At 39.4% G+C, this 27,019-nt stretch overlaps 2 protein-coding genes across 2 annotated transcripts in view; both read left to right on the top strand.

The window, feature by feature from the left end:
- Positions 1 to 27,019, top strand: part of LOC104604633 (phosphoadenosine phosphosulfate (PAPS) reductase family protein) — a 50,787-nt gene that overhangs the window by 23,065 nt on the left and 703 nt on the right. The window contains exons 9-16 of the mRNA XM_088889668.1: positions 5,246 to 5,342; positions 15,822 to 15,872; positions 16,001 to 16,081; positions 17,255 to 17,326; positions 18,821 to 18,883; positions 25,644 to 25,796; positions 26,750 to 26,807; positions 26,927 to 26,979. Of these exons, the coding sequence (XP_088745794.1) occupies positions 5,246 to 5,342; positions 15,822 to 15,872; positions 16,001 to 16,081; positions 17,255 to 17,326; positions 18,821 to 18,883; positions 25,644 to 25,796; positions 26,750 to 26,807; positions 26,927 to 26,979 (628 nt within the window). The remainder of the gene's footprint in view (positions 1 to 5,245; positions 5,343 to 15,821; positions 15,873 to 16,000; positions 16,082 to 17,254; positions 17,327 to 18,820; positions 18,884 to 25,643; positions 25,797 to 26,749; positions 26,808 to 26,926; positions 26,980 to 27,019) is intronic.
- On the top strand, positions 20,072 to 21,249 carry LOC148790585 (uncharacterized). Its single transcript, XM_088889669.1, has 2 exons — positions 20,072 to 20,809; positions 21,136 to 21,249. Exons 1-2 carry the CDS (start codon positions 20,215 to 20,217, stop codon positions 21,171 to 21,173), a joined length of 633 nt encoding a protein of 210 aa, XP_088745795.1. The 5' UTR covers positions 20,072 to 20,214; the 3' UTR covers positions 21,174 to 21,249.

Genomic DNA, 27,019 nt, shown 5'->3' with positions numbered 1-27,019 from the left:
GGGTTAGGGGGAGGATGAAGAGGAAGGGGGGATCTCATTTTTTCTTTATTTTTAATAAAAATCTTTTATATTAAGAAGAATAAAGATGCATAATAGTAGTTCAAAGGGGGGTCTTGTCGAAGCGAAGGCAAGCGAGCGAAGCGAGGGCAAGGGGCAAACCATTTTCTTTCCCCTTATCTTTTCTTCCCTTCCCTTTCCTTTTCTTTTCTCTTTTTTTCTTCTCTTTCCTTTCTTTTTCTTTTTCTTTTTCTTTTCCTTTCTTTTCTTTTCCTTTCCTTTCCTTTCCTTTCCTTTCCTTTCCTTTCCTTTCCTTTCCTTTCCTTTCCTTTCCTTTCCTTTCCTTTCCTTTCCCTTCCTTTCCTTTCCCTTTCTTTTCCTTTCCTTTCCTTTCCTTTTCTTTCCCTTTCTTTTCTTTTCCTTTCCTTTCCTTTCCTTTTTTTCTTTTTTCTTTTTTTTTTCAAGTATTTTCATATCAGGTGTGCATGAGGCGCAAGAGGCGTACGCCTCTAGCACACCTCATGAAAAAAGCGCAAGAGGCGTACGCCTCAGAGGTATCAACGTCTCTGGCATACGCCTCAGGGCGTTTTGGGAGCGCCTCGCCTGGAGGTGCGTCCCACGCCTTTTAAAACACTGGCCATTACAACTAGTATGAGGAAGTTTAATGATTTCATCAATTCCTGTGCATTATCGGAACTTCCCTTACTACAAGCAATCTTCACTTGGTCCAACTTTCAGGAAAACCCAACTTGTTCAAAGCTAGATAGATTTCTTTTCAATGAAGGTTGGGAGAATCATTGGAGAGGTTTGGTGGCCAAGGCTTTACCTAGGGTTACTTCCGACCATTGTCCTATAGAAGTAGGACAAGAACCATTTGGAACCGGACCAAGATCCTTTAGATTTGAGAATATGTGGTTAACACATTCGGATTTTGTGAATAAGGTGAAGGATTAGTGGAGTGAAGAGATGGGGGGGGGGGTGAAATGGAAAGGGGTCAGATTTCATAAAAAGTTAAAAAGATTGAGATCCAAAATAAAAGAGTGGAATGGGGACCAAAGATTGATGAGTGGGCAAGATCGAGAAGTGAGATGGAAACTGAAAAAGGAATTAGAAGAGGTCCTGTTGAGGGAGGATATATTATGGAGACAAAAGTCTAGGCATAAGTGGATCTTGAGGTCGATGGAGTTGATATAACTTCACAAGAGGAGATTGCTAGTTGCTTTGTGGTTTACTTCAAATCAATTTTTCAAAGACCTTTGGAGAATCGGGTGAGAGTGGAGGATGAGGATTAACCAATCTTGAATGAGATGGACAGGGGATGGCTAGTAAGAACTATTGAGGAAAAGGAGATTAGACAACCTGTCTTCTCTATGGATAGAGGTAAGGCTCCAGGACTAGATGGATTTACAATGGTACTCTATCAAGATTGTTGGGGTATACTCAAAGAAGATTTGATAGGGGTCATAAGAAAATTTGAGGAAAAACATGTGGTGAGTCCTGGAGTAAATGCTCCATTCCTAGCTCTTGTTCCCAAAAAGGCTAGTGCTAAACATTCCAAAGATTTAGGCCGATTAGCCTGGTGATTAGTATCTATAAGATATTAGCAAAAGTGCTCTCAAGGAGGATCAAGGCAGTTCTAGCTACTCTCATTAGTCAAGCACAAGGAGCTTTTGTACAAGATAGACAAATAATAGATCAGATCCTCATAGCAAATGAAAGTGTGGAGGAAATGAGGAAATTAGGCGGTTAAGGTTTTGTGTGCAAATTAGACTTAGAAAAGGCTTATGGTTTAGCGGATTGGAGTTTTTTATTGGAGGTGTTAAGAAGGTGAGGCTTTGGGGACAAATGGTGTAATTGGATAAGTGGTTGCCTAACTTCCCGTCATGACTCAGTCCTAGTGAATGGAGTAGTTAAGGACTTCTTCCCAACTAGTAGAGGCATAAGTCAAGGTGACCCGCTCTCACCCTTCATTTTCAAACTTGTTGCTGATGTGTTTAGTAGATTGATCTCAAAAGCAGATGGGCAAGAGCTAATAAAGGGTTGGAGACTAGGTAGAAGAAGCATTCCGGTGACCCACCTTTAGTTTGTTGATGATATTATCATTTTTTTTGTGAGGGGAGTGACTCACCCTTCATTTTCACACTTGTTGCTGATGTGTTTAGTAGATTGATCTCAAAAGCAGATGGGCAAGAACTAATAAAGGGTTGGAGACTAGGTAGAAGAAGCATTCCGGTGACCCACCTTCAGTTTGTTGATGATATTATCATTTTTTGTGAGGGGAGTGACTTATGGAAGGTGGATAATCTTAAGAATCTAATAAGGGATTTTGAGAATGCATCCAATTTGAGATAAACCTTGATAAAAGTTGTGTAGTAGGAATAAACTTGGAGGATGGGGAGGTAGAGTCCATTGCAGTGTGCTTAGGTTGTGCCACCACTTCTTGGCCTTTGACCTACCTAGGGCTTCCCTTGGGTGCAAACCCGAAAGAGAGTAGTTTCTGGTCCCCTATTGTGGAGAAATTTGGGAAATGTTTGGCGGATTGGTAAAAGAATTACATCTCTATAGGGGGTAGGGTAACCTTGTTTAGGGATTTCCTGTGGGAACTAGGAGAGGCGAAGAAGGATCATCTAATTAGATGGGAGATAATCAATAGAAGCAAAGAAGAAGGGGGCTTGGGGATAGGGAACATAGTTCAGAAGAATGAAGCTCTTTTAGGGAAGTGGCTATGGAGAGAGAGAGAGATTATGGCATGAGGTGGTGTCAAGCAAACAAGGCTGCTCAGAGAATGCTTGGGATGTCGGGATATCTCGTCGAATGATTCTGAAAACACCTTGGAAGGCTATACATGGTATTCTCCCTCGCTTACTCAGGTTTATCAGGTACGAAGCTTGCTCTGGCATTTCTATTTGTTTTTGTGAGGATGTTTGGGCGGGTAACCAACCTCTCAAGGATCTTTTACCCTCGCTCTTCTCTCTCTCTCTCTCTCCCCCTTTACAAAAATGAGCCAATTTCCAAGTTTCTCCCTAGTCCAATACTCCATTTGTCTTTAAGTTGGGACTTTGGCTTTCGTAGGGGATTAAGGGATGATGGACGGTTTGTGTTTCTGAGTTGCTTCTTTTACTCGAATTGGTTTTGTTTGGACCCCACTAAATCTGATCAAAGAGTTTGTCCCCTCCCCCCGCCCCCCCCCCCCCCCCCAACCTCCAAAAGGAACTATTCCTCATGGCCAATCCTAACCCTTGGGTGTTCCCTATTAAAGAAGTTTGGATAAGATCTATTCCCCCCAAAATTGTTGTTTTCTGTTGGGAAGTTTTCTATGGGAAAATCAGTACTTTGGAAAACCTGCAAAAGAAGAGACCTTATCTATGCCTTTCCCTTAATTGGTGCTTCCTGTGCAAGGCCCAAAATGAGAACTGTTTCCATCTACTGATTTCTTGCTCCTTTGCTACAGCCTTATGGAGTTGGAGCTTTAGTTTATTTGGGTGTAGGTGGAACCCGCCATCTGATGTAAGTATGTTGTTTAATCCATCTACTTTTAGGTGGCACACGAGAAGAGGTAAAATCATGTGGAAGTGTATCAGGGCAGCTATACTATGGACTGTTTGGGAGGAAAGGAATGCTAGAACCTTCCTAGAGAAGGAAAGAAGCTTGTCTGAAGTGAAGGACTGTATCTTAACTAGAGTAATCCATTGGTTGAAGACCTTGTACCTGTTTGCCAAATTCTCTTTCGATGATCTTTGGAGAAATTGGCTAGAAGTGGCTAACACTTCCACTAGAAAGAATAGAAGCATGGTAGAGTGGGAACCTCCCCCAGAAGGTGTCATTAAATTGAACTTTGATGGGAGCAGCCAAGGTAATCTTGGGCCTTTGGGTGTAAGGGGGTGGGTGTGCTAAAGAATAAGGACAGCAACATTATCACATTATTCTCAAGACAGGTGGGAGTGGGAGACTCTACGAGAGCTGAGTTACTAGCCAAGGGATTCAGGTTGCTAACCAGCTTGGGGTGGAACATCTTCTAATTGAAGGAGATTCTCAAGTAGTAGTAGAGTGGCTGTTAAATCCGTACACTGCCATATGGGGATATAGAGACCTGACTAGAACTATGAGAGTGGATGTTAAATGGTTAAGTAGGGAAAGCTGTATCTGAATATTCTGGAGAGGTCGCATCTCATGCCTCTCCTTGGGATGCCTGTACTTCTTATCTTTGGTATCTAATAAAATTTATTCAATTATCAAAAAAAAAACCCCGAAAAGGATGCCTAGGAAAATGAAAAATAGGCCTGCTCAGGAAGAGAGTCTAATTTTCTGGTTCTTAATGATTGAAACCTTTTAATTGGAACTGTGGAAAGATCTTTCCCAAAACTCACCTTCTCTGCATATTTCTTTTAAAGAGATGAGGGTGTATCATAATATAGCGTGTCATGATATACCACGGTTTCTTTTAAAGACAGATATAAAAAATCTGACACAATTTTCAAATCTGGAATAAATCCAAGGCTGATCAAAACAACATTTAAACAAAGTTGAAAATTCCCCAGTTCATTAAACATCAAATAGTATGTTCACTGAATTTTTAAATCAAAATAACCTTTAGACTTTAAACCAACTGACCCACAATCTGTATTTTCTTGATATGACACTGTATTATGATGCACCACCCAATCTGAATGTTTTCTTGATATGAATCATATGACACTGCATTACAATACACCCTGATCTGTTTTTACAATTTCATCCTGTCTCTTTAATTATGCTCACTATAACTGAGTGAATCAATCACCATGGTCCCCAACAAGGAACCCCAGTACTCCATGGAGGATGTAGACAAGGGAGTAGGACCAATCTCAATTCCCTTAACTACACATAAACCCTCTTAAACTCTATGCACAACCTGTTAGAGTCTTTTGTGGGACAAGCTTCTTCCTTGTACTCTTGGGACAATTTTATTCTCTCTACATAAGTTGGGAATGTTGAAATTGACTAGTAACAAGTTCATAAGGATAAAAGCAGAAAGGAGGTATTGAAGGAAACTTGGGGGGTAAGCTCATGGACAATTAAATAGTGAACCAGTTGGGATTTCTTGGAAAATAGAGTCATGATGGCATGGTGAGAATTATCTTGGTACAAACAGTTGGGATTTCAAGTGGTTGCATTTATGTTAATTTCTGTGTCAACATTTATAAATTTTCTTGTTACTTGTTAAATTATGTTTCTGATATATGCTTTTCTATCTGTTTCCATAGCTCAGGTTTGGCATTGCTGAGGACCAACTGGGACCATCATTATGTAGAAAGCTTCATTCTATAGGTTGGGCAGTATCACATGCTGCTGTGGTTCGGAATGATGTAATTTTCTTTTAACGTTAATTACAAAAATGAACTTTTGTTTTTTTTGATGGACAACTTGAAAATTTATTAATTTATGGAAAAAGAATAGTAGATATTGTATATATTTTGTGTATTGCTGATTGTATATGTTCTATGCATATTGATACAGACACTCTTTTTGTATCAGGGTGAGGGCTTCTCGCTCTCCTCTTTCTTTCCTTTCATTATAGTAATACACACTCTATTAATTCTTTAAAAAAAAAGTAGATATTATATTACAAGATAGACTGTGCCAAGTACTCCAAAGTTACACAAGGGAGCTAAATTCACTTCCAAGCATTACCCATCTTTTTTTTTTTAATTTTTTATTAGAGTACAAAGTTCTCTTGTTCCCTTTCAGAGGCAATCCATTTAACATTTATAGAAACTATTTCAATTGGTTCATGTCTTAACAAAAACAGTTTGGAAGTTCAATATCTACAGTTCTTGGTAAGCTGGGCATGCTGGATATCTATGCTCCAACTTGAGAGGGAGTGCTATTAGAAATACTGTTATGTAGGTATTGTCCCCATTAAAGGGCACTATTGTATTTTTTGTATTTTCCTTTTCATTAGTAATAGAAATGAAGAGGGATTAGAGGGAGGGAATGCAACTCTCACTTCACTCTCCCTAATGTCTTCTATCTCTTGGTTTTCTCTTGGTTTTCTCTGTTCTCCTATAACCTTAACTGGTCGCTAACATTATTTGTTCATCCTGGATGCTCTTCTGCTCTGTGCAGTTGGGAATTTTGTAACTATGGTCAGATTTTGAAACATTTCCTGGTCATGTTGGATTGGAGTTCATGAATGCAGCAGAAATTTATTTTCTATTGCTATGTCTTAAAGAAATTCGAAATTTCCCTTTTTAAGAATTATGGAAATATTATAAACCCACAAAATGAATAATCTAGTCTATTAATTCTTGGAATTTGGGATTGAAGAGAGGGTTAAGGGAGTCGGAAATGGAGATGGTGGATGAACTTGTTGCTCTCTTAGGGCCGGTTTATTTGGATCAGTCTTGTTTGGATAGCAGAATTTGGAAACCCTCCCCCTCTGGTGTCTTCACTTGTGCTTCTTTTTATAATGTCCTTCTCCAGTCCTCTAACCTTGTAGGGAATTTTCCAATAAAGGAGGTTTCATGTAGTCCTGTTCCTCCAAAAATTCGGGCTTTTTGTTGGGAGGTTGCATTCCAAAAAATCATTACTTTGGAGTTGTTGCAAAGAAAAAGGCCAAACCTTTGCCTTTCACCCCATGTTTGTAGCCTCTGCTTGGGTTCTGGTGAGACAATCACACACCTCTTAATATCTTGTCCTTTTGTGTCTTTTATTTGGTCTTGCTTCTCTTCTCTCTTTGGTTGTAGGTGGACCCCTCCCCCGGATGTGGTAAGCCTTTTTGACCCAAAATTTTACAAGCAACCGAAAAAGCGGGGTAGAATAATGTGGAGAGCTACAAGAGCAGCTGTTCTTTGGTCAATTTGGGAAGAAAGAAATAATAGGATCTTTAAGAATACTAAAAGATCCAAGGAGGAAATTATAGAAGGAATAACCATTAAGGTTAATAACTGGTTGAAAACAAGTGAGCTGTTTAAGGACTTTTCAGCTGATGACATTTACAGAAGATGGGGTGAGGTGGCAAGTACTACATCCCTAAAGCCTGTGGTGCAGGAAATGTGGGCCTCGCCAACTTCCCAAAGCACAAAGTTGAACTTTGATGGCAGCTCTATAGGTAATCCAGGCCCGTCAGGTATAGGGGGAGTATTTAGAGATGGGGAAGGCAGAATTATTGCCATGTATTTGGGGCCAATAGGAGAAGGAGATTCGTTAAGAGCAGAGGTGATGGCTTTACTTCAAGGCATAAGATATGCCAAACATTTGGGACTACATCAAATGGAGATTGAAGGGGACTCTAAGCTGTTAATGGGGTGGGTGCAGTCAGGTTGTTTGGGAGCATGGAAATATAGACAAATTATAAGGGAAATAATGAATATAATGAGGAAGATTAGTGTGTGCTTTAAGTGGACAAGAAGGTCAGATAATGGGCTAGCGGATACCTTAGCAAAACAAGGGAGTGTAAGGGAGAACATGTTTTGGGCAGTGCTGTAATGAATATGTAACTTGGGTCAACTTCTTCTTAGGAGTTGACAGATATACCTTATCATAGTTCTAATTTTAATGAAGTTATCGTTTCCAATAAAAAAAAATGTCTATTGTAATATTCCTAATATCATAAAACAGAAAATACAAAAACATTATATGGCACCTTGTACAAAAGTAACTAGGTGCTTGGGCAAGGTGACCCTATTGGCGTCTTGTTGGCCGTTGCCTAGGCATCGCCTTGACAACTATTTTATCATTCATATTAGGAAGCGGATGATTGGTCACTGGCAGGAGAAAATTTGATATATTTGAATTGAATCAGTGAAGATAGACAACTTCCATATGAGAACTCTAATACAACTAGTAGTCTGTGTTTCTCTTTCAATCTAACTTCCTTACCATACAAAAAAAGGCTGCAGAAAGAATGACAATATTGATTTTTATATTGATATTTTTTGCACAAAATAGAAAAAAAAGGCTTTTCATTTTTAGGAGGGTATATTGGATATTTCTTTCTGTTTGTTCAGAATATTATCTCCTGTAGGAGAAGGGTGTTTGAGTAATGGATTGTATCATCTAGTCTTCATATTGGCAATATGAACATTTGGTAGCTTTTTCATTCTTTACTCATGAGTAGAGCCACTTTGAGGTTATGGATTTCATTATTTATCTATAGCAGGTTCCCCACCTACCCACTCCCCAAAAGAAAGAAAGAAAAAAAAAATACCATGTAAATATTGGAAAGAAAAATCCATTGTCCCTTCAACCAAGTTCAAGATCCTTCTGTTTCAATCAATTGTAATCTTATCAGGCACATTGAAAAATGACAGAATAATTTACATACAAGCTACCCCGAAGCCCCATATAAGGCTGGTATATGCCACCTATCCCAATATTTCCAGATTGTATTTCATTTAGCATCATCCAAAGAATTAACTAATCTATGAATCAAAGTGTATTCAATTTTCACGTCTCTTATTAAAACTTTTATCCCCTTGAAAGAATTCCTGTACCATTCCTTCAACCAACACACTATTACCCTTGAGTCTCCTTCCACCAACAAGGATCTGATGTTGAGAGATCTTGTCAGCCATAGCCCTTGAACCACCACCATCAGCTATGCCCTTGCGGTGCTTCCGATGGGTCTGGGTTGCCCATGCTACAGCTGCCAAAGTTTAGTTTAATTTGATTTAGACTAGGCAGAATCCATTGCCAAACAGCCAGCAATTTATCCGAAAAAGAAGAGGCCATTGATTGCTATTTTTTTTTAGGATGTCATCTAGATAGAAAGGCTCAAAATCCTCATCATTTTGATCTAATGCACCACCTATATATATTTATATATTTATTTATTTATGAAGATTCTTACATTCCTTTCTTCCCATATAGCCAAAGGATCACTGTCCTTGTACATCACAATATTTTCCCCCTTCTTCTAGGCAAGCGGAGAAAGAAGCTTTAAAATGATCCATCACATCAGGAGGGGCCTACTTTGCAACCAAAGAGAGTAGAGAACCACCCCCAAATACTAGCAACAAATGAACGGGAGATTAATAGGTAAACAATTGATTCTCCACTTGCCTTACAAAGAACACCTGTGTAGAGATAAACACCATGAAGGTCTTCTCCTTTGTAAAGAGTACTAAACCTCCCAAATAAGGGCCCTGATTTTAGGTGATCTCAGATCTCCTACCCACACCTACCCACAGGACACTACAGCTGTACATTGGGAACATCTTCCGTATTTACATGTTACCATTCATGGGAGATGTTCCCAATGTACAGCTGTAGTGTGCTGTGGGTAGGAGATCCAGATTGATTTTAGGTGGAAACAGGTATGATCCAAATCTCTTTCATCAAGAAAGATTGTTGTGCAATAAACAAGGGGGAAAGAATTAAAAGTAAAAGGATTTATCAAGAAAAATTAAAAATAAAAGGAGCAGAAGAAAAGATCCAAAGGTAGAAATGTGCCAAATTCTACAGGATTAGAAGGATCTAGGTTCACACTTTCTAGGGATTCAACCAAAAGGAGAGCCTCGAGGAATTGAGATTTATAAGAGGATAAGGAAAACAGAATAGGGAAGGCATCTTTAAAAGGTCAGAGCAAAGTGGGAGATTGGTTTAGATTTATAAGAGGATAAGGAAAACAGAATAGGGAAGGCATCTTTAGAAGGTTAGAGCAAAGTGGGAGATAGGTTTAGATTTATTAGAGGATAAGGAAAACAGAATAGGGAAGGCATCTTTAAAAGGTCTATCTCACCACCAAAAGTCTTCCTAGAACAAGATTGTTATCTTTTCATTTCCACAAGTCAATTTGTTCCCCTAAACATTCATTTCGTATTCAGTTGCATGATTCTCATTTTCATACATAGAAATTCGTCATTTTCTTATTGTAGAGAAGATGGGCCGAATGGCCCATAGGTTGTTTATTCTTTCTTGTTATTTATGTTTCTTTTCTGTAATGGGCCTTATTCTGGGCCCATCCTGTCTATATTAAGTTCTTTGTAAATTCTTGCCCACCTAAGGGCCTCCTTGTAATTATTCAAATATATCTTAATAAAAGAATGTTAGGGTGCTGAGAGAGAGTAGGTTCGAAACTCTCATTCTCAGACCCTCATTGCTGAACTCTCAAGCTCTCCTCTCTTCAGTTTTCTTCATGGTATCAGAGCATATCTGAACCTGAATATCATAGGGCTGGAAGCTTAGTCACATACTGCCTGATTCTTGGAGGTCAGTGGACGAGCCCAAGACTAGAATCTCTTGGGGAAGGGGTTTGGTGGCCAGGAAGAATCAGAGAAAAAAAAAAGGGGGGAAGGAGAAGGGGAATAGCTCGGTTCTGTTTTTGAAGCTCGACTGTGTTTGGACTATTGAAGCTCGAACTGTAAGTTGTGCTCAGTTTTCTGCTCTGAAGTTCGACTGTGTTTGGACTATTGAAGCTCGACTGTGTTTGGACTGGTTGTTCTGTTTTTGAAGCTTGACTGTGTTTGGACTGTTGAAGCTCGAACTGTAAGTTGTGCTCAGTTTCTGGTTGTTTTGTATTATCTTCGACTGTGTTTGGACTGTTGAAGTGTCCGAAAACCCTAGCTGTTCTGTACTACCTTCGACTGCATTAAATCTGATTTAACCCAGAAATTTCTGGGCTGTTTTTTCTCTTCTTCTTGGACTGTTAAAACCTGCCGAAACATCCTTGTAACAAGGCTGTGTATTGTTACTCATATTTTGGCTGTTTTAAGGGGCTGTACGAACTGTTTTTTGGGGTCTTTTCTCTTCCTTGACAGTGGGGCTGTCTCTATTGCCCACACTGTTTTTGTGAAAAGGCCTGTTCAGCAATACCGATTGGTATTTACTCTTCTTGGCTGAGTGCACAACTTTGAAAAGGTACTTCGGCTGATTGCACAGTGCCTAGGAGTTTCTGATTACTTCTTGAAGGCTGAACTCAGTATATTGTCTTCTTGTGGTCGGCTGAACTCTGTTTAGAGTGTTTACATGATGTACTCCTCAGAGTTTGAAAACAAAAGTGGTGCCGAATATGAACTAGTTCAGGGAACTCCAAATGATTCCTTATTGACTGTGACCACAGTTAAACTAGATGGAACTAATTATCTGGCATGGTCACAATTAGTAAAGATTCATGTTTGTAGTAGAGGAAAGTGGAGATTCATTTCCGGGAGTAAGAAGGCTCCCCCAGAAGGTGATCCATCCTACGAGAAGTGGATGCAAGAAAATTACACTGTCATTGGGTGGCTTGTGAACTCAATGCAGCCGCAAATCAGCCAACACTACCTTTGGATGAATTCAACAAAAGAAATTTGGGACAGTGTTGCGGAAACCTATTCACAAAAACTCAATGTGGCCCGGGCATATAAATTGAGAAGTGATATAAAGAATTTAAGACAAGGGGAGAAACCTCTTGCTGTATATTTCTCAACTCTGAAGTTTTTATGGCAAGAGATTGACCTAATAGAAGCTGTACCTTGGGACACCACCAATGATGCAGAGACCTACAGAAAATTGGTTGAAAGGAATAGGGTATTTGAGTTCTTAACTGGACTAAACCCAGAATATGATATCACAAAACAGAATATTCTTTCCAATGAGTGTGTCTCTTTGTCACAAGCTTATGCATTGGTGAGTAGTGAAAAGAGCAGAAGGGCTGTTCAGGTTCAAGGGGCTGATATGAATGATCACTTTGCCAATATGGGGATTAAACCCAAAGGGAATGCTGGAACTTCTGGTGGCATAGGAAAGAAAGAAGTTATATGTGAGTACTGCAAGAAGTCAAAGCACACCAAAGATAAGTGCTGGAAATTACATCCTAATCTTGTTCCCAGTCGGTTTCAGAAAAAGTATGATAGTAAAAGATCAGGAAGTGCAAATGTAGCTGCCGGGCCAGATAGTGAAGAAATGTCTGCTTCTGCACAGTTGGCAGCCATGAGAGCAGAATATGAAAAGTTTGGGAAGATGATCAGTCAGTTGAGTGATGTGACCTCTTCTTCCAACCCTTCAGGCAATTCTTCTGCTGCTTCAGTATTTGCTCATTCAGGTATAAGGGCTTCTGCCAATCATGCTACCACTTCAGGTAATCTCAAGATCCCTTGGATTATTGACTCAGGTGCTTCTGACCATATGACTAATCTTTCTACCCTATTTGTTTCATATGACTTGCTCCCTAGACGTGATAAAATCACTTTAGCTGATGGTTCACTTACCCCTATCTCTGGTAAGGGAACCATCAAGGCTACGGATTCCTTGTTCCTACCTTCTGCCCTTCATGTACCTAAACTAAATACAAATTTGTTGTATGTAAGCAGTTTAACCAAATCACTAAACTGTTGTGTAACCTTCTTTCCTTCCTACTGTGTTTTTCAGGATCTGGAGTCTCAGAAGGTGATTGGGAGTGGCCATGAGGCGAACGGAATATACCTGCTTGATACCTCGGAACAATGCACTGATCATCTTGGGAATGCTGCTCTTGGATCTGTTTCTTCAGAGTCTGTTAGTCGGATTATGTTGTGTCATCGTCGTTTCGGTCATCTGTCTTTTTCTGCCTTGAGTCATCTTTTCCCTGAACTGTTTAAGGGAATTAGTTTGTCTAGTCTTCATTGTGAGTCTTGTGAATTGTCAAAGCATTGTAGAAACAATTATCCTTTGGGTAATAAAAGATCTTATTTTCCTTTTAATATTGTGCACTCTGATGTGTGGGGGCCTTACCACTTACCTTCCATGGGTGGCTATAAATATTTTATCTTGTTTATTGATGATTTTTCTTGGTTCACTTGGATATTCCTGATGAAATCCCGTGATGAAGTTCCAAGACTTGTAAGACAATTCCATGAATTTGTTTTAACCCAATTTGATACCAGGATTAAAATCTTCAGATCTGACAATGCAAAAGAATACTTTGAGAAAAACCTATCTTGCTATCTCTCTGACATGGGGGTTATTCATCAAAGCTCATGTGCTAGGACCCCAGAATAGAATGGGGTTGCTGAGAGGAAAAATAGGCATATTGTTGAAGTTGCAAGAAGTATCTTATTTGCCTCACATGTTCCTACCAGGTTTTGGAGTGATGCTGTTCTTACTGCTACCTATCTTATAAACCGTATGCCATCCAGGGTTTTGGGGTTTAAGTCTCCCTTCAATCTTCTTCATCCAGACAAGGACCTTTTTCCTGTTCCTATTCGTGTCTTTGGCTGCACCTGTTATGTACATGTTCCAAGTGTCCAAAGGCATAAATTTGAACCCAAAGCTCAAAAGTGTATCTTCCTTGGTTATTCCCCCACACAGAAGGGTTATTGTTGTTTTGATCCAAAGTCTGGCAATCGGTATGTCTCAATGGATGTCACCTTTGATGAGCTTTCCCCCTTTTATGGTTCCTCTCCAAAAGGACATTGTCCATAGGGGGAGGATTTGTCACAGGTGTTTGCTCTTCCTCTTCCTATCCCTGTTGAGTCTCTTGATGTGTCTGCTTCTCCTTCAAATGCATCAAGGGTGGATCAGTCATTCCTTTCCCCTTGTCCCAGTACTCTACCTCCTCGTCTTATCCTAAATCCCAAGGTGTATCAAAGGCAAAGATCTAGAAATGTGTAGGTTGTTTCTCCTACAACACATGGGCCTCATACACTTCCAGTTACAGAAGAGACAACAGGTACCGTTTCAGCATCTTTGGATTCATCCTTCCCTGACCTTGATATTCCCATTGCTGTTAGGAAAGGAAAACAGAAGTGCACTGCACACTGCATTTCCAAGCACCTTTCTTACGGTTTGCTTTCACCTCCATACTTTGCCTATCTCTTTTCTGTTGCTTCTCATCCTATTCCCAGGTCTGTGTCAGAAGCTCTTAAGATTCCAGAGTGGAGGGATGCTATGAGATCTGAAATCGATGCCCTATACAAGAATGTCACATGGGAAGTGGTGGATTTGCCTGAAGGGAAGGATCCAGTCAGTTGCAAGTGGGTCTTTACTATCAAATACCAAGTTGATGGCACTATTGAAAGGTACAAGGCCAGGCTGGTTGCAAAAGGCTATACACAGACATATGGGATTGATTATTTAGAGACCTTTGCACCTGTTGCCAAGATGACATCTGTGAGGGTTCTTCTATCTTTAGCTGCTCACTTTGACCGGCCCCTTTATCAATTGGATGTGAAGAATGCATTTCTGAATGGTGAATTACATGAGGAGGTTTATATGTCTCTTCCTCCAGGGATGTATGGAACTGATATGAAAGGGAAGGTATGCAGGCTGAAGAAATCTCTTTATGGACTAAAACAGTTCCCTAGAGCATGGTTTGAGAGATTTAGAACAACACTTGTTAACTTTGGTTATGGGCAGACACAGTCCGATCATACTCTTTTTGTGAAGAGGAGTGGACCTCTGGTAGTATACCTCATTGTGTATGTAGATGATATTGTAGTGACTGGTAATGATATTTCAGGAATTCATGATCTAAAATCTTTTCTCCATACACAGTTTGAGATTAAAGATTTGGGGGACTTGAGATACTTTGTTGGTATAGAAGTGGCTCGATCCAAGGATGGGATTCTTATATCCCAAAGGAAGTATGTTCTTGACTTGCTCTCCGAGACTGGAAAGATGGGTGCTAGACCAGTTGCTACTCCTATTGATATGAGTCATAAACTCTCAGCCTCAGAAGGGACATTGTTAGAAGACAAAGGAATCTTTCAGAGACTTCTTGGGAAACTTTTGTATCTATGCATGACTCGGCCAGATATTGCATATGCAGTCAGTTGCATTAGCCAATTCATGCATGCTCCCCGAGACACTCATATGGCAGCAGCAAAGAGAATCCTATGTTATTTGAAGGGCTCCCCAAGAAAAGGTATTCTGTTTGCCAAGAATGGTCATATGAAACTTGAAGCCTACACCGATGCTGACTGGGCCGGAAACATTGATGACAGAAGATCTACTTCTGGGTATTGCAGCTTGGTGGCTGGTAATGTTGTTTCTTGGAGAAACAAGAAACAATCGGTTGTTGCTCGGTCCTCTGCTGAAGCAGAATACAGGGCCATGGCACATGGAGTTTCTGAATTATTATGGCTAAAATCATTGATGGAAGAACTTGGAGTTGAATATGACAAGCCAATGATGTTGTACTGTGATAATCAGGCTGCCATCAGCATTGCTCACAACCCAGTGCAACATGATAGAACCAAGCATATTGAAGTTGATCGACACTTCATTAGGGAAAGGATCTCTTCGGGTGAAGTGTGTCTTCCTTTCATCACATCTGAAGGACAGTTGGCAAATTTTCTCACCAAAGGCATTCCCAAGGCAAAACTTCAGCATGATACCAGCAAGCTTGGCATGATTGACATCTATGCTCAGCTTGAGGGGGAGTGTAGAGAAGATGGGCCGAATGGCCCATAGGTTGTTTATTCTTTTTTGTTATTTATGTTTCTTTTCTATAATGGGCCTTATTCTGGGCCCATCCTGTCTATATTAAGTTCTTTGTAAATTCTTGCCCACCTAAGGGCCTCCTTGTAATTATTCAAATATATCTTAATAAAAGAATGTTAGGGTGCTGAGAGAGAGTAGGTTCAAAACTCTCATTCTCAGACCCTCATTGCTGAATTCTCAAGCTCTCCTCTCTTCAGTTTTCTTCACTTATTAAACATTTAAACCAGCTGAAGCCAATGTTTTCAATTTATTTTCTCAAAATTTGATAATCTCACTTTCTTTTGGAGTAATGGATATGGGCTACTTCAGAACTTAAAGATATGCATTCATTTACTTTCCATTTTCCAAGTCTGTTTCATGTCAATTAATAAATGGTTTCAGGTTTTAACTATATGCAACAGGCACCTAATATAGTTGTTTTAATGGTTTCTCTCCAAATATAGATTGATTCAGTGGCTGAGGAAGTTGAACGGAGGAACTCAACTGACGATATGGTATGCTTGTACAAGATGCTCAAGTTTTTCCCTTTGTCCAATCCCCCACCCCTGAAAAGAAGGTGATGGAGATGATCATCCCAAGCTTTGTTTCTTTACATGGACCTAAATTGTGCTCATCTTTACAGGTATTTATATATGGAGGTGTAGGCCCTTTGCATTCAGATGTTTCTGTAGCGGGTGTTGCAAAAGCTTTTGGAGTTCGTTTGGTGCGCTGCATTACTTCACAAAAGCATTTGATATGCCAAATCATTTTTTTATTTTTTGCAAAATTGTTACAGAACTACAATGCAGAACCTGCAGTGCTAACCAACACAACCTTCATTGCAGAATTACAACTCCCCTTCCCCCCCTCTTGGGGGACTAATCCCCAAAACAGTTGGTTCCTCATTGCCCCTTACCTTGCAAGTGAATCTTCCAAAGCATTTGTAGACCTAGGAACCCAACCTACTCTAGCTTGGAGTGCACCCAACATATCCTTTACTCCCTATTGGGTGGCATTGCTTTGATTTGGAATTTTTTTTCTGTTTCCTTTTCTTAAAAAATTATCCTTTGCTCAAAAAAAAATGTTACGTTTATTATAGACCTTACATGAGAACAAGTCTTTGTTACAGACACCATTATGTGAAACCATAACAAGTATGAAGAAGAGGGCTCTCAATTGAATTCAGTAAAACATACTCTAGCATATTCACTATCAAGAGATGAAAGCTTGCATTTAGAAAATGGTTCTAGTTAGCCTTGTTGTTTTGGGACACCTAAGAAACCAAATTTCAACCAAGCCAGAAGATGACATTGTTTGCAAGTGGAGATCAGTTTCACCCAAGATGTGAAAGAGAATAAAATTATGAATGTTTGTTTGGAAACAGAACCCTCCAACCTAAGGTCCTTCCAGAATCATCCAGGCCTGTATTAAACCTAATGAACTGCTGAAACCTAGGGAATGTGTGGCTACAATAGCTTTTCCAGGACAGGAAGGGTGATAAGTGACAACCATTAACATGAAAATCTTACATATTGGGAAACAAATCATTACTTATAATAACCAAATGCCAGACCTTGAGGTTACCTAGAAAAATTTGGTAACCAATTTCTGGGAATGCAATGTCTCTCCCTCACTCTTCTTGAACGCAACCTGTCTCCACCTTAGTTTTGCACCCTCGTATCCTAATTAATGAGATGATCTTACTTTGGTTCCCCTGTTATTGGAAGGAAGTTTCTCTGGATGGGATCAACTCTCTTCATCACTTAACTAATGCTTTAATGGAAAGAAGAATTCTTCTTTCCCTTAAATCTTTCAATATCCATGTTCTCCATTTGGTGTTCAAGAAATGGTGCAAAACTATATCTTATTCCATAGGTTTGCTTTTCTCAAATTGCAGGCTCCTGATGAAGAGTTTGAAGAGTATCTTAGACATCTGATAAGTAATCAATGTAATGGTGATAGAAATGAGGTAATTTAATCTCAAGATACTAGAATGTTCATTATTTTTTATTAATAGTTTTGAATTTATGTGGCACACTTTAAAACATGTGTTTTGTGTCCAATTTCAGTCACTTCAGTTGTTAAGGTAAATTCCATGTTCGGTACCGTGGCCTGTCTATGTTTTGTAGGTTTTGATTCTATATGCATTTTATATTTTGAATGTGTATGTGTTCTATCAGTACTAAACAAGGAAAAAAATTAGGGGCTTTCTATTTTAAGAAAATTTCAGGTATTAACATGTGCTTATGTGCAACAGTAGTATTCAGTGCTTCTCTAGCATTATCGTCCTTTCAGCATTAGGAGGTAATACTATAATTTTTAATGGTAGATAGATGCCTCTTAGCTACATAGAAACGCCAATATCGAAATGTTCATTATTGGTCAATACAGGCTGAATCTCTAGCCCTACTTCAAGGTCTAAAGATGGCTGAGAAGATAGGAACAACAGACTTAGAAATAGAAGGAGACTCACTATTGGTCATCTCTTGGGCCAAAAACATCACATCAGTACCTTGGAAGCTCAAATTTATCTTCAGAGAAATTGACACACTTGCAAGGAAGTTCAACTCTCAGTTTGGTTGGGTCAAACGGGATGGTGGATACCCTAGCAAAACAAGGGGCAAATAGATCTTCATTGTACTGGGCAGAATTGTAACTAATTGCTGGAGATTGCAGTTTGTCCCTCTGCAATCTTTATCTATTGTAACTTAATTTCTCTGTTATTAATGAAAGCTTTTTGCTGATAAAAAAAATATCAAAATGTTCATTATGCACTTAATGGGCACAAAAATATCTTCCTTACTTTAGTGAAGCCTGAATTGCTGTCTTTACTGTAAGGACCGAGACTGGCAGCCTGAATTGGCACAACAGTTGGGTTGCTCAATTACGACATGGGTTACCAGGGTTCAAATCTTGGGAACAGCCTCTCTGTGTATCTGCAGGGGTAAGGCTGTGTACATCTATTCCTCTCCAGACCCTGTATTGAGGGAGCCTTGCCTACTGGGATGCCCTTTTTACTGAGACTGGCAGCTTCATTAAGCTTCGCAAAATTTGAAATTGTAGGGACTTTGAAGTGGTTATCAGATAGATGAGGGAGGAGATATGCTGTCCTTGGATGTATCTCCATTCCAGTGGGGAGGCAAAGTCTGTTCCTTCTAGATTATATCTCTATATTTATGTGGACCCTGGCTGAGTTCTCCTAATTCACCTGTGAATTCATTATCCAGGGAAGGGATCAAAAAAAATTCATTGTATTGGGGTTTTACCCAGAGGGGGTAGGATTTATTTGAGTTTCATTCTCAAGTTGGGGCCAATTTGCTTGTTGGAAGCTGCTGGCTTTCTCAGCCAGCTTATTCTTTGTTCTGATTTTTCTGATATTACCAACATCAGCTTTGATTTGTTTCTGCTAAAAAATAATATGACATAGTTATTTATTTATGAATTTATTTATTTGTCTTTTCAGTTGGCTCTATTGCCTGAGGGTATAACTGAGTTACTGCACCACGAAATGCTACCAGTGCCTTTGGTATGTTGTAGTAGACACCATTTTTAATTATGTAATATGATGTATAATTTTTTTAGAACTTATTGTAAAGAGACTGGGCCGAATGGGCCCTAACAGCTGCTTGTGTGATATCTTTTATTTTTATCTTTTATTTTATGTTGATGAGCCTCACTTAATGGGCCTGTTATTTGTTCTTGTTTTATTTTCTTTATGTAATTGCCAAGCTGGCCGCCCACTTAAGGGCATACTTGTCATCATTAATTTTTTGGAGACTAATAAAATAGGGTTAGAGGAGAAGGGTGATTCATTCGACTTCTTCTTCTCTTACCTCTTCTCTTCGACATACAAAGCTCTTGCACTATTATTCAGATCTGATTTGCACTGTTAATTACTGATTTTAAACCTGATATTAGAAGACTGATTCACATCTTGGTATCAGAGCGGGTACAGTTCTTCTTTCTTCCTTTTTCTTCGTTCCGGTACACTCTAAAATCAAGAGTGTATGGAGAGATAGGTTCTCTATAGTATAGAGAATCACTTGCCCAGTTGGTAGAAGGGTTTGGAGATTTAAGTTCTGGCCGAATTTTGCCAAGAAGTGATGCTGTTTTGCTGCTGCCCGAATACCCTACCCAACTAGAGATTTTCGAGGTTACCAGGAAAGGTGAAGCTTGGGTGTGGTACTCTGTGCTTGGAAGGTGTCTTGTGACTGCTAAAGGAGGCGGTTCAGGTTAGGAAGAGTTTGGGTCAGTCTGGTTGGTGCGGCACCATCTTCTCTCTTCCTCTCATCTGTTGGACGGAGCAAAACCCTAGTTTTTCAAGCACCCTATTTCTGGTTTGATTTCAAGTAAGTTTGCATAGTTAAAATTTCAGTTCTTTGATTTCCGTTTGATTAATGAAGACATACGGAAGTGAGTTCAAGCAGGTGCCGGTTTCTGGACCTGCTCCAGTAGATTCCGTTTTGACTGGTGTTACCACGATTAAGCTAGATGGGACGAACTATCTTGCCTGGGCACAGTCTATAAAAATTTATGTTTGTAGTAGAGGAAAACTTGGGTATCTCACAGGCAGTAAGGTGAAACCCGAAGAGACAGATCCTGAATTTGAGAGATGGATGCAAGATAACTATACCATTATAGGATGGTTAGTTAACTCTATGCAACCTCATGTAAGCCAGCACTATCTCTGAATGTCTTCTGCTAAGGAGATATGAGACAGTGTAACTGAGACTTGTTCACAGAAACTGAATGTAGCCCGAGCGTACAAATTGAAAAGTGATGTGAAGAACCTAAGACAGGGGGAGAAGAGTGTAGGAATCTACTACTCTATACTAAAATCCCTATGGTAGGAAATTGATGTTATGGAAACTGTGGTATGGGAGAGTAAAAAGGATGCTGAAATGTACAGAAAGCTGGTGGAGAGAAATAGGGTGTTCGAGTTTCTCACTGGACTCAACCCTGAGTTTAATATTATCAGACAAAATATTTTGGCCAGAGATGAGGTTACTCTATCACAGGGCATATGCCATGATAAGTAGTGAGGAAAGTAGACGACAAGTTCAGTTGCAGAGTCCACCTACAGAACACTTTGCACATGCAGGAATGAAATCTAAGGGGCCTACTGAAAAGGGGGAGCAGGTGTGTGAATATTGCAAGAAATCACGACATACCAAGGACACCTGCTGGAAACTTCACCCTGGACTACTCCCTGAGAGGTTTAGGAACAATCCTAAGAAGGGCAGTCAAGCGGGAAAACTCAAGATTGCTAATGCTGCTACAGTACCTGAAGGGGGAAGTGAGGAGAGTGAGAAAACATCAACCATTGAGCAGTTGGCTGCAATGAAGTTAGACTTTGAGAAGTATGGGAGGCTCCTAAATCACCTGGAAGCTACAGTTTCTTCAGCCCACCCTTCCAACAGTACATCCTCTTCATCGGCTTTTGCTCACTCAGGTACATATGCCTCAGCAAATCATGCTTCAGTTTCAGGTAGTCATAAACTCCCTTGGATTATAGATTCCGGTGCATCATACCATATGACCAGCCTATCTAACCTTTTTTGTTCATACCATCTTCTCTCTGGGAAAGAGAAAATATCCCTTGCCGATGGGTCACTTGCCCCCATCTCTAGTAAAGGAGATATAAAGACCTTTGACACCTTGTTCTTATCTTCTGTTCTCCATGTTCCTAAGCTTAACACAAACCTTTTATCTGTTAGTAGCTTAACAAAGTCCATGAACTGTAGCATAACCTTCTTTCCCACTCATTGTGTTTTTCAGGACCTGCAGTCTCAGAGGACAATTGGGAGTGGCCATGAGGCGAACGGAATATACCTGCTAGACACACCAGATCAAGCCTTGGGACCACCTCATGGAGTTGCTTTAGAGTCAGTTGTGTCAGAGTTTGTTAACAAAATTTTGTTATGTCATTTTCGGTTTGGTCATTTGTCTTTTTCTGCTTTAAGTCATCTGTTCCCAGATATGTTTAAAGGAGTGTCTTTATCTAGTCTTCATTGTGAGTCATGTGAGCTAGCAAAGCATTGTAGACATTCATATTCAATCAGTAATAAAAGATCTTTTTCTCCTTTCCATATTGTTCACTCTGATGTGTGGGGGCCATATCACATGCCAATCATGGGGGGCTACAGGTATTTTATCCTTTTTATTGATGATTATTCTCGTTATACTTGGATTTATCTCATGAAATCCCGGGATGAAGTACCGATTATTGTGAAAAATTTTCATGAACTCATCCACACCCAATTTAATACCCGTATCAAAATATTCCGCTCTGACAATGCTAAGGAGTATTTTGAGAAAACTTTCTCCACCTATCTTGAAACCTTTGGGGTTATTCATCAAAGTTCTTGTTCCTACACTCCACAACAAAACAGGGTGGCGGAAAGAAAGAACAAACATGTGGTTGAGGTTGTCAGATCCCTTTTATTTGCATCCCATGTTCCTGTAAGGTTTTGGGGAGATGTTGTTCATACTGCTACCTACCTAATCAACCGTATGCCCTCCAGGGTCCTTGGCTTTAAAACCCCCTTTAGTCTTCTCTTCCCGAATGAGGATCTCTTTTCTCTCCCTCTCCGTGTATTTGGGAGTACTTGTTATGTGCATATTCATAGTCACCAAAGGCATAAATTTGAGCCTAAGGCTCATAAGTGTGTGTTTCTGGGATATGCCTCTACACAAAAGGGTTGTTGTTGTTTTGATCCAGTTCGTGGCACCTGCTTTGTATCTCGGGATGTCACCTTTGCAGAGTTGACTCCTTTCTTTAGTATTCCTCATGAGGGGGAGACATCTGATGAACCCTTTGCTATGTCTCCAGCTATTCCTCTTCCCATCCCTTGTGAGTCTGATCATGGGGTGTCCACCTCTTCCACTAGACCCACCCCTGATTCTCCTCTTACTTCTGCTCCTACTCTCCAAAGGTATTACCAAAGGCGGAGATTCAGACATATGCAGGTTGTTTCCACTCTTTCGGAAGAGCATCTTGCCACTCCCACAGTTCTTGAGGAAACAGGTCAGCCCTCTATCGACCCACCTTCAACCGTCCCTGACCTTGACCTTCCTATTGCTCTTCGCAAGGGCAAGCAGAAGTGTACAGCCCATTGCATCTCCAAACATTTATCTTACAGCCTTCTCTCTCCTTCCTACTACTACTTTCTTGCTTCTGTTTCTTCAATGTGATACCCAGGTCTGTACCGGAAGCATTATCTCAACCTGAATGGAGGGATGCTATGATGGCTGAACTTGAAGCATTATATAAGAACCATACCTGGGATGTTGTGGACTTGCCGGAAGGGAAGGAACCAGTGGGGTGTAAATGGGTGTTTACCATTAAATATCACTCTGATGGCTCGGTTGAGAGGTATAAGGCTAGGTTGGTTGCCAAGGGTTATACCCAAATGTATGGCATCGACTATCTTGAGACCTTTGCTTCTGTAGCTAAGATGACTTCAGTCAGGGTCTTGCTTTCTCTAGCAGCTACCTTTGACTGGCCCCTACACCAGTTTGATGTTAAAAATGCTTTCTTGAATGGAGATCTGCATGAAGAAGTCTATATGTCTCTACCTCCAGGGGTGTATGGGAAAGAAATGAAAGGCAAGGTGTGTAAACTACACAAATCCATTTATGGTCTCAAACAATCTCCTCAGGCTTGGTTTGAGAGATTTCGGGCTGCTCTTGTCTCCTTTGGCTACATTCAAACACAATCTGATCATACATTATTCTTGAAGAGAAATAACACTCTGGTGACCTTCTTGATTGTTTATGTTGATGATATTGTGGTCACGGGTAATGACATTGAAGAGGCCAGGAAACTAAAAAGATTTCTCAATTCTGAATTTGAAATCAAAGACTTGGGAGACCTTCAGTATTTCTTGGGCATTGAAGTTGCTCGGTCTAAGGACGGTGTTTTCATATCTCAGCGCAAATATGTTCTTGATCTTCTTGTTGAAACTGGTAAATTTGGAGCTAAACCCATCTCCACTCCCATTGATCCTAATCATAAACTTTCTGCCACAGATGGTGAACCTTTGTTTGATAAGGGAGTGTTTCAGAGACTGCTTGGGAAGTTGTTGTATATTTGCATGACTCGGCCAGATATTTCCTATGCAGTAAGTGTTATTAGTCAATTTATGCATTCGCTTAGAGATACTCATCTAGCTACTGTGGAAAGGGTTCTGTGCTACTTGAAAGGTACTCCAGGGAAAGGTATTCTATTTGCTAAGCATGGTCACATGAAGTTGGAGGCCTTTACTGATGCAGATTGGGCAGGATGTATGGATGACAGAAGATCCACCTTTGGTTATTGTGCTCTGGTTGCTGGGAATATTGTGTCTTGGAGAAGTAAGAAACAATCAGTAGTTGCTAGATCCTCAGCTGAAGCAGAATATAGGGCAATGGCTCATGGTGTGTCAGAACTACTATGGCTACGATCCCTTCTAGAGGAATTGGGGGTAGACTACAAGAAACCAATGATGCTCTATTGTGACAACCAAGCTGCTATCAACATTGCACATAATCCTATTCAACATGACAGAACTAAGCACATTGAGGTTGATAGGCATTTCATAAGGGAAAGAGTCTCTTCAGGAGAAGTTTGTTTGCCATTTATCACATCAGAAGAGCAACCGGCTGATATCTTGACCAAGGGAAATTGACACACTATATAAGCAAGCTGGGCATGATTGACATCTATGCTCAGCTTGAGGGGGAGTGTAAAGAGACTGGGCCGAATGGGCCCTAACAGCTGCTTGTGTGATATCTTTTATTTTTATCTTTTATTTTATGTTGATGGGCCTCACTTAATGGGCCTGTTATTTGTTCTTGTTTTATTTTCTTTATGTAATTGCCAAGCTGGCCGCCCACTTAAGGGCATACTTGTCATCATTAATTTTTTGGAGATTAATAAAATAGGGTTAGAGGAGAAGGGTGATTCATTCGACTTCTTCTTCTCTTACCTCTTCTCTTCGACATACACAGCTCTTGCACTATTATTCAGATCTGATTTGCACTGTTAATTACTGATTTTAAACCTGATATTAGAAGACTGATTCACATCTCTTATATTTCTATATGTTCCACCAAAATTTTTTAATCATTTTTCATATCACAAATTTCGTGGGCTTTTCATGTGGCAACCATGTATGTGCACTTAAATGCATTAAATAACAATATTCTGTTTCCTGTCTTGGGAAAGAACTTCTATATTCTTTTTTATATTATTTAATTAAAAGGAAAAATGAAACATAAGAAACATAAAGTTACACACATATGCATGTATTATGTATGTATTTATGTATTACATTTTAGTCACCCTATTTTATTACACTTTTAAACTGGAAATTCAAAGTTCTTGTTATTTTTTTTTTCAGATACTTGCATTATGAATAACCCTAAATTTGACCCTTGAAGTTGATTAATTTTCAGATGTAATTGTTGTTTCTTGTTTCCTTTAATGTCTTATTAATCTAAAGTTATTTTGATAAAAGAAAATCTTATTTCAGTCACTTCTTTTTCATGTATAACATGATTAGCATAAATGGAGACTCTTAATACCAAAAACCTTGTAGAATTACCGATGGACCAGGAATGCTTCTGCTTCTCAGTTGCACCTGTACATTCAATTCTGAATACTTGAATATGCTGTTCCAAGAAGTAGATAACTTCTAGAACTGCCGAAACCTTGGTAGCAACTATTAGAGCCAAAATAGTACACTGTAACTCTTATTTATCTTGATAATACATAGTGTCTCTTATCTGATCATAGTTGTAGAGGCACCAAGGCAAAACTGGGCAAAAGGGGAGTGCCTAGCCACCTAGGCAACTAGGTGATATTTTTTTTGAACCTGAGTTCTAGGTTGATTCCCTTGTTTTCATAGTAACCAGATATCATCTTTTACTAAGAATTGGTGGTAATCTTCATCAATTATAAACTTCATATCAATACATAGAAAATCAACATGTTCATGAGAAGTACAAAGTAGAAGAGTAACAAATATATACATCTCAGTCCTATCAGTAGCTCTTGTGTGTTGATTAATAAAAGCCTTCAAGTTCTTTGCATATGGCTTAAGGTTTTCAAGTCTTCAATCCCCATGGGCACTCAGTCACCTAATCATTGTCTATGTGGGTGGCATCACCTTGACAACTGTGCATCTAATCTTGATATAACATGAAAAGTCTTGTAAAGTATCATTTTAGCTTCTTATTCTTCAGAAATTTGATTTATACGCCCATATATGTTTCATTAACCAAGCAATGGGTGCTTCTTGTAGATAAAATGTCGTAATGTGATCATTCTTACTGCAACAAATATTACTGAGCTGGACAAGCAGTGGGACTGTCTGATTGAACTAACCAGTTCTAGTGGCCCTCTGATTTTGATGAAACCATTTGTATCTAAGCAGTTGTCTACAACTCTTACTGATGTATGTGTTAACCTTCTTAATTCATTCCACAGTTAATGTATTTGCTTATTTCTTCATTTTTTAGTTACATATTACTGGGAAGGCTTTATTTCATAAACTATTCTCTGGATATACGGATTTATAACTTAGGAAAGTTCATTATCATATCTAGGACCGGTAAAACATCATATCCTTTTGAGTGGCTATATGGCTAGAGATAAGAGATATGAAGATGTCATACACAAAAATATATGTGCCTTTACATGGATGGACATTGATTTTCATGTAGGTTGCAACTTGGATAGGTATGATTGGATTTAGGACCATTGAACACTTTGATTGTTACTACAAGGGCAATAACCATGTTGTCTTAAAGACAACTTGATTCTCTAACAACTAAACTCAGGTGAAATTGTTGGGATTATTAGACACAATTTCTTACAAACTTGTCTTTTACTGTTTGTAAGCTAAGATTAATAGGTCTTTCCAGGCCCCAATCCAGGCACGACTGTATGTTAAAAAGAATCATTACAGCACAGTCAAAATTTAGGTTTTGTCAGGGCAGATTGAGTTTGGTCCAACCAAAGCTGAACCACTAAGTACATAGTACAGGTCGTAGAGATGCTATGTAATGTACTTGGAAAAAGTTGACCTATATGAAATACAACCTACATCAACTTAAAGTAGCAAGTATATATGGTGCACAACTGTAAATAATTGGTACTTCCCCAGTATACAAATGGAAAAAGCATGTGCTGGAATAAGCTAATTTTTTATGAGACATACATGGGACTTGAACAAGTGCTCAAAACCTGGGTGGTACAGTTAGAAAAAAGATGTCTAAATAAAAAGGTGGGTAAGGGAGAATGAAGCTACTCCTGGATGTATCACTGTGGTTTGCACAGTTACAAATACGTAATGCCTTACAGTTTGTGTTGATATCTAATCAATTTTCATGCCCCATGTTATGCCAGGTAGAAACTGCTCAGACTCTATCTAAACTATGTCTTGAATTCCCAGATCTTTACATCGGTAAGAATATTTTGAATCTCAGGTCTGCATTTTCCAAGATGAGTCCTCAACCCATCATCCAAATTTTCTCTTAAATATATGCTGTATTTTTTTAATGATTATTTGTTTGCATTATTCAGGTGCTTTTCGCAAATCCAGAGTTGGGCCCCTTATCATTAGTTTCGTGGGGAAGGTATATAAATTCATAAGGCTATCAAGCAATTTAAGTCATT

The sequence above is a fragment of the Nelumbo nucifera genome, chromosome 6 (assembly GCF_055504915.1).
Source record: "Nelumbo nucifera cultivar China Antique chromosome 6, China Antique-T2T, whole genome shotgun sequence".
NCBI classification, from domain to species: domain Eukaryota; kingdom Viridiplantae; phylum Streptophyta; class Magnoliopsida; order Proteales; family Nelumbonaceae; genus Nelumbo; species Nelumbo nucifera.
The sequence above is the reverse complement of the archived record's forward strand: the minus strand, read 5'-3'. Positions and strand labels throughout refer to the sequence as shown.